The 7566-nt window shown below is 38.1% G+C and overlaps 1 protein-coding gene across 2 annotated transcripts in view; it reads left to right on the plus strand.

Moving 5' to 3' along the window:
- LOC132699102 (uncharacterized) overlaps positions 1–6433 on the plus strand; it is a 125481-nt gene extending 119048 nt beyond the window's left edge. For both annotated transcript variants that reach the window (XM_060665593.1, XM_060665594.1), the window contains exons 5-11: positions 2206–2461; positions 2516–2692; positions 2745–3083; positions 3133–3279; positions 3336–3445; positions 3500–3666; positions 6250–6433. In XM_060665593.1, the coding sequence (XP_060521576.1) occupies positions 2206–2461; positions 2516–2692; positions 2745–3083; positions 3133–3279; positions 3336–3445; positions 3500–3666; positions 6250–6433 (1380 nt within the window). The remainder of the gene's footprint in view (positions 1–2205; positions 2462–2515; positions 2693–2744; positions 3084–3132; positions 3280–3335; positions 3446–3499; positions 3667–6249) is intronic.
- Positions 6434–7566: the final 1133 nt, after the last annotated feature.

Consider the following 7566-nt stretch of genomic DNA (forward strand, 5'->3'; position numbering starts at 1 on the left):
TTTTATCTCCCTCTTTTCGGTTTGATTTTTCGACTGATCGACCACGAGAATGCAAGTGTTACAATTAGTAAGTGAGAGGTGATTGCAATAAAGAGAGAGGTATGGTCTGTTCGTAGATATAAGAAAGCGACCAATTGCTTTTGAATGGGGTTATCCAAGGATGGTCATTAACATACAATGCAACCAGATTATCACCTAAAGTTTCGGAATTTAATTTCAAGTTAAATTGTGGTCCGTAATAGAAAATAATGTTATAACTACCTGTTTAATATTCTCTGGTTTAGTATACTACTTAGTTTAAGTTTATTAGTAATTATTCTTATTTCGTGTGTAATATAGCGTGTGTTGAATTGTGTGCACTATTCTATTGAGACTAAGGAAGTTATAAACAATGTTTATTTGACTCTCATTGAACGTGGTGCCAGCAAGCAAGCATATTTAGAAGAAACGGCCACATTGACAAAAATTCCAACATCAAACTGTATGGAAAATTGTGAATAATCCCATTTCATCGAGAAAACAAAGAAGCGATGCTGACATTTTCAATGATCAAGATATAATACGTCGTAAAATTTACCAGTTATACGAGGAACAAAGCGTGCCTACATTAGATATTTTAATTAGGCTTGAAAAAGATGAAACCGGTGTTAAATGTGACAGAACTACCTTATGGACGTGTATTCAACACATGGGTTTTAGATTTAAAAAAATTGACAAAAGGCAAGTTTCAATGGATTCTTTTAGAATTCGGAAATGGCGACTGGAATATCTAGAAAAAAATAGGATGTACAGAGAACAACAAAGGCCAATTATTTACTTGGATGAAACCTGGTTCGACACTTATGATACCCTGGAAAAGAGTTGGGTTGACTCAACTGATAAGTGTAAAACAAACGCGCCATCAAAAAGAGGTAAAAGAATAACTATTTTGCATGCTGGCTCTGAAGATGGTTGGATTCCAAATGGACTTTCTCTGTCTGCGAAAAATATTAAAGATTCTTCTCTGGATTACCATGAAGACGCCACCGCTAAAATTTATTTGAAAGTTATTTTAAAAACAAACTAGTTCCAAACATTCCTCCTAATAGCGTCATTGTAATGTCAATTGTCAAGTTATCACAGTAGACAGTTGACTAAAACCCCTTCCTCATGTGACACAAAAGCAACAATCCAAAACTACATGTATAATAACGACATTTATTTTCACGAAGATTATACCAAAAAGCAATTAATTGAGGTTCTAGAAAGCTTGAACCTACAAAAGGAAAACGTCTGTGATAATTATGCAAAAAATCTAGGGCATACAGTTTTAAGGCTTCCACCTTACCACTGTATATTTAATCCCATTGAACATGTTTGGCACCAACTGAAATCTGCCATTCGTCGTAACAATGTTTTTCCCCGTGTTAACTCCAATGTCCTCAAACTTATAGAAACCGAGGTTTTTAACATCCTTCCACGAAGTTGGGCAAAAAAGCAGAACATTCGTATATCCATATTGCAAATAATATAGAAAAATTATTAATTAGAACAGGTGATGATAACGAGAATGATACTGATATATTTTGTGAATGATTTTAAGTAATTTAAGTAGGTAATAAAAATAATTTGTAATTTTATTTTAGATTTAAACATAAATACATACATAAATAAATAAATATTGTTTAGTATCTTTCCTAACAAAACCCCAAATAATTAAATTCTAAGCAAAGTACGGACTTGATCGGCCATATTTCATTCTTACAGCTTGCCCCGGTCTCTTTCCTAAAAGGACGTTATAATGAATCTTCCACACCAACATTCTTAATACCTATGCACTCCACTCTGTCGTGGTTTGGATCCATGAGCTAACTTTCTGATATTTACACTTCTCCCTGTTATTTTCATCCTTTATTCTGCCCATCCTTGTCTTACTCGCAATTATTCTTAATCATATCTGATGTTTTTGTGGATGTCAGTGTCAGCACCATGCTCTTACAGATGCGGACTTTTGTTAGCATCCAGATATAGTGGACGCCCTACTTATTTAAAGTCTGACTTCTTCGTTCATGTTCTTATAGATTGGTTATTTGGACACTAAGGTGGTTGAAGAATGGCACTTGACCGACGATAGTCTTTTAAATTTGCAACTTACAACTGTTAAATTAAACTCAACAAAAAGGCCCATCCTCTTGCGTCTTTTAAAACATATCGTCCACGTTTTAGGAACCAACGTCCGGTCTTGACTCGCATTCGGCCCACAGTTTAATATCGACGCTTAAACGGTACGCGGTACTGGAAGGAAAAACTGTGGTGGTCACCCTGCACCAACCGTCGTCGCAGATATTCCATCTCTGCGACAAGCTGCTGCTGCTTTGCAACGGCCGAACCGCGTACTTCGGCGACACGTGCAAAGTGGTGGACTTCTTCAGCAGCGTTGGCCTCAACATCATGCCTCATTATAACCCTGCGGATTTTATACGTACGGCCGAGGATCCATACGAGGAAAACCGATTTTTAATATACCATGTTTCAGTGGAACAAGTCAAAGCTTCATCGGAAATTCGACAAAAACTCATAGCCGCCGCGGAACAAACGAGGAAAGACAAGGACTATCCGATCGAGCTCAGGTGTCACGAAATGCACTACATCACGGACAAGTTTGATCACAAAATCTTGCAAGCAACGCAAGGACCCTACCCAAATTTAGAACGTGCGTGAGAAGTTGCCTAGCGAAATTTTAGATTGACGTCGAACGTTTTTAGATGAACAAATGGAACCCGATGTCCGAAGATTATGGCTGGACACCCATTCGCACGCTTCGTCCTCTGCCAGTTCGGATACCAGCGAAGACTGTTACTTTAACTGGCCCACGAGTTTTTGGACCCAGTTCAAAGTGTTGTCGCAAAGGAACTTTCAGGAAGCCAGGCCCAGGATGTTATCGAAACTGAACTGGGTACAAACGATCGGCCTAGGTATACTGGCCGGTCTCCTCTGGTTTCAGTTGGAACGAAGGGAAGAAGCTCTGCACGACATTCAAGGCTGGATGTTTTTCTCTACCACGTATTGGATGCTGTTCGCGCTATTCGGGGCACTCAGTTCATGTAAGACGCTTGTTAACTCATTGAGCTCCATTTTATCAAAAGCTTTTAGTTCCGCCCGAACGCGAAGTGATAAACAAGGAAAGGCAATCGGGCGCCTATCGATTGTCTGCCTATTATTTAGCGAAAATGGTGGGGGAGTTACCACTGACCGTCACCCTCCCTGCTATCTACCACTTGATATCTTATCCCATGCTGGGTAAGAATTTGCATTCGTTCACAAGAACATTCCCGATTTCGTTCTCGCATTTGTAGGTTTCCATTCACCTTTAGTGTTCCTTAAGCTGTTGGGTTTCCTGTTGTTGAATACCATTGTGGCGCAGAGCGTCGGGTTCTTCATCGGCGCCTGTTGCATGGACATGCAGGTAAACATCGTCAAATTTTTGACTCGGAATCTGCTTAAACATGCTTTTTTTCAGGTCAGCATTACGATTAGCGCCCTGTATACGCTCTCGACGCAACTTTTCGGCGGATACTTGGCCACCAACATACCCACGTGGCTAACGTGGATGCGTTACACTTCCATGGTACATTTCGCCTACCAGAATATGCAGATCGTTGAGTTTAGCGATGGATTGCCCATTTTGTAAGATTTTTTTCTACTCCCGTCTGTAAAATGCCGACCTAGCGTGCGGGAAGCATCACTTTACCACTTCACTTTCGTTTTCCACGGATCCGAGCCATTTCGGACGTTTCCGGGATTTTACCGCCCGGGTTTGGGAGCGATCGGATCTTTTCGGAGATATTTCCCACGCCTTGAATATATTTGTGTTGTTTTGCGAAAATGTACTCGAAAACTAACGGTCGTAGAAAAAGTATAGTATGCAACACGTTCGGTAAACTTTTTAAGTCACTCGTTTATTAAAAACTCGCTCCGCTCGTGTCAAATAAACTCGTGAGTCAAATGCCGTTTACCGCACTTGTTGCATAATGTACTATTATTTTTTAGTCGAGGCCTGGTGGGAGTGGATTTCCAAACAACTGACTAATAATAACTTTATTTGTAATATAAGTTATTTTTTATTCTATTAGCTTAAAATGAAATACCACGTTGGTATATTTACGGGTTCCAAATCCAAAGGCAATATAAATGGTCATGTTGGTGGTTCTCACATTAGAAACAGTAAATCACAATGACACACTGAGAACTTGCTTGCAACTTCACTACAGAACAACTGACCTTGGTCTCGTGCAATATTCAATCGAAGTCTGAAGGCAAAAATGTCCATTGCAATTAAAATTAATAATGCACTTAATCTTCGTTTTCTACAAAACACCCATTTTTTTTCTTTTTCTTTTTCTAGTGCCTTATCATCTGTTGACGTTGGCGATTATATTGGCTCATCCAACTTTGTCTACTGCCGCCCTGAACAGTTCGACAGATGTTTTCCCTGTCCATTGCTTAAGCTTGTGTAACCATGAGATTCTGCGCCTTCCAGGTCTTCTTTTGTCTTCTAGTTTTTCCTGTGTTATAAGTTGGAGTATTCGTCATTTCTTTTATGTTCTTTGTTTTCTTCCTTCTTTCTTTATTCATTCTTCTTCTTTTTTATTTTTATTCATTCTTTCCAAGATCGTGTCGTTAGTTATATCGTGTGTCCATGAGATGTGCATCATTCTATTATAGCATCACATTTCAAATGAGATCAGGCCTCCATACCATAGAGCATTACAGAGAACACGTAACGTTTGAGGAATCGCAGCCGTATTTGGAGATTAAGGTTTAGATTACAGAAAATGTTTCTGAAGCGGTTGAATGCTGAGCATGCTTTTTCTATTCGAGCAATAATTCCCCAGGAATGATCCCATCTTTCATTCAAGCTGCAACCAAGACACGGAAATGTTTCTATTTTTTCGAGCTTAGTGTTTTTCACTTGCAGATCAACTTTGGTGTTTGGATTTTTGCTACTGATCCTAATGTTGGCCTTCTTTGTGTTTAAGAAATATTCTTAATTCTAATTATGATCCTGTTAATTAATCTCTGTAATCCTTCCGCGCTGTTTAATATTGATATCTCCGTTAACCAGTATTCTATCTGTACATTCAGTCAAAGCTTCATTGAAGAGATGCTCTGAGTAGACATTCAATAATAGAGGTGATAAAACGCATCCTTAATGGACTTATATACTTATTTCGGTAGATGTTGACTCTGCTACTGGGACTATCGCTTTGTGTTGAGTATATAAGTGGGCAATGATACACATATCTGCATCTTTTATTCCTGGTGACTGTAGTATTCCGAGGAGCTTTTTTTGACTTTGTCAAATGCCTTTTCAAAATCAATGAAGTAAAGAAACACGTCGCAGTTAATGTCGCGAGCTCTTTGGATCAATGCTTGAATTCCAAATAATGCTTCTCTGGTGTCTAGGCCATTTCTGAATCCCATTTGTGTGTCCCTGATATGTTCTTCTAGTTGAGGGTGTATTCTATTGTGGATTATATATTAAAAAGAACCTTGAGAACATAACTCCTCAATCTAATCGTGCGATGTTCTTCGCATTTTTTGGTGTTGTTCTACTTAGGAATTGGGATGAAGGTTGATAGAAGCCATTCTCTTGGCATGATGCATGTTTGATATTTTTTATTGAACAACTTTGTTAAGTTGTCAATTCTTTAAGAAGTTCTATTACTAGCTTTACCCCAACAATAAATTCGTGAATGTTTAATTATACAAGAATTAGAAAAAGAAATGCTGCACTTCCCTTTGTCATTACTGCTATCCAATATTTAAAGAACGTGATGCGTCAAGGTTTTGGGTAGGAAATTAAAAATCGAAAGTTAAAATGGGTTACAAATAAATTTAAAACGATTCCTGAACTGTTTAAAAGATTTTTGAGGATACCAAAAGACAGTTTTTTAAAAAATCTGGAAACCTAATGTACACTGTGTCTACACTGAATTCTACGTAAGGATCTATATCGGATGCGCTTTCATAGGATATCCGAAGTACGGGGGGTGCCCCAAAACTTCAAATTGCAAAATCACAAAAAAAGTACCAAAGGTTTGCGATGTGAATTGTATCAATAAAAAAATAAAAAAAAATACATTTTGAAATGTAGGTGCTTTTAAAACAATTTTTTCCTGTCACTAAATGAAGGACGCATAGTGTGCTGGTTTTGAATAATTTTCATGCTTTATAAAACAATATTTATATTTGTTCTTGTATTTTCAGATGTGCCCAACAGTCAAAGTTCGCTATCTGTCACGAATCGGGTCACATCCCGGTGTCCGCCATTTTGGAGGCGCAGGGAACATACTTGCCGCTATGGGCGAACACCGTGGTATTATTAGGTTTCTTCTTCGTATTCAGATTACTTGGCTACATGGTGTTGCGCTACTTTAACATACCCAAGTGATCCGGTTTACCGCTACACACTGAATCACGCGTGAACTGGACAAGGGTAAAAAAACGACGAGCCACCACCAACACCAACGTAGTTTAGGTGTTAGATTCGCCGATCGTTGTTTTTACCTTTTCCAGCACATTCTTTCATACCAAATTGTGATATATTCAATAGCTGTTAGTTTTTACCATTGAAAAACCAATAATCAAGACACGGCCGTGGGCTGTGTGAATCTACTGGTTTTTTTTCTAAGAATATAATTTTTGCCAATATTTTTCGAACAGTTTACTGTACAGCGCGTCCGGGAATAAAGTCGACAAAGAAATTTGCTGCTTACACATTTTATTTAGTGCCAAAAGAAAAATACAATCCTCAGGACGAAAGTTGGAACATAAAAAGTCTAAAGCCTAGAATTGAACGTCTTGATTTGTCCGTTTAGGTTCCGGACGTCCTGTATAGAAGTAGCGAATTAAGTGATTATAAGAACAGTCCAGAGTGAGCGGAAGAAATGTGGATTTAATACAAAAACCTACAGGCTGTGCTTAAATGTAACTTTAGTTTTGTGTTAGTTCTTCATATTATTGTGGTAAATTTAGGTGTATAATTAAGTCGTGTTCATTCCAGTTCCATTTTTGACTTCAAAAAGAAAACTTGTTTTTGCAGTTGAAATTCAAGGTCATAGGCGGTGAGCTCCGCAAAGCCCAAGGCACACAATCACTTCCCCTAACGTTTAAAAAGAGCTCACCCTGTATGCACCCACCTGGATAATCAAAAGGCAAAAAGCGATGCACTGAGTGCCTTTTTTTTCCTTTAAAGTATTCTATGTGCCAATGAGAAAGCGAATCAACCAGCTACGGCTACTGCCAAGGTAACAAAATGTTCTATCTGATTCACAATCACTGACGAGTCTGACATCAACTCCCCTGTAAATAATCGAAATACTAAAAATATACACGGTGATTGTTAAGTTTATAAATTCGGGCTTTGAAAAGAGACAGTAAATATTTCGTTTTAGGTTGCACCACGTGACTGAGAGGTGTGATATGTATTGGTATATTCTATGAACGGTGCTACTAAAATAAATATTCAACACATTTCTAAATGCCTGTTTTGCACTTGTATATAATTTTACGCAATAAACAATT

This window comes from Cylas formicarius, unplaced genomic scaffold (genome assembly GCF_029955315.1).
Source record: "Cylas formicarius isolate icCylForm1 unplaced genomic scaffold, icCylForm1.1 PGA_scaffold_3__17_contigs__length_32017465, whole genome shotgun sequence".
NCBI classification, from domain to species: domain Eukaryota; kingdom Metazoa; phylum Arthropoda; class Insecta; order Coleoptera; family Brentidae; genus Cylas; species Cylas formicarius.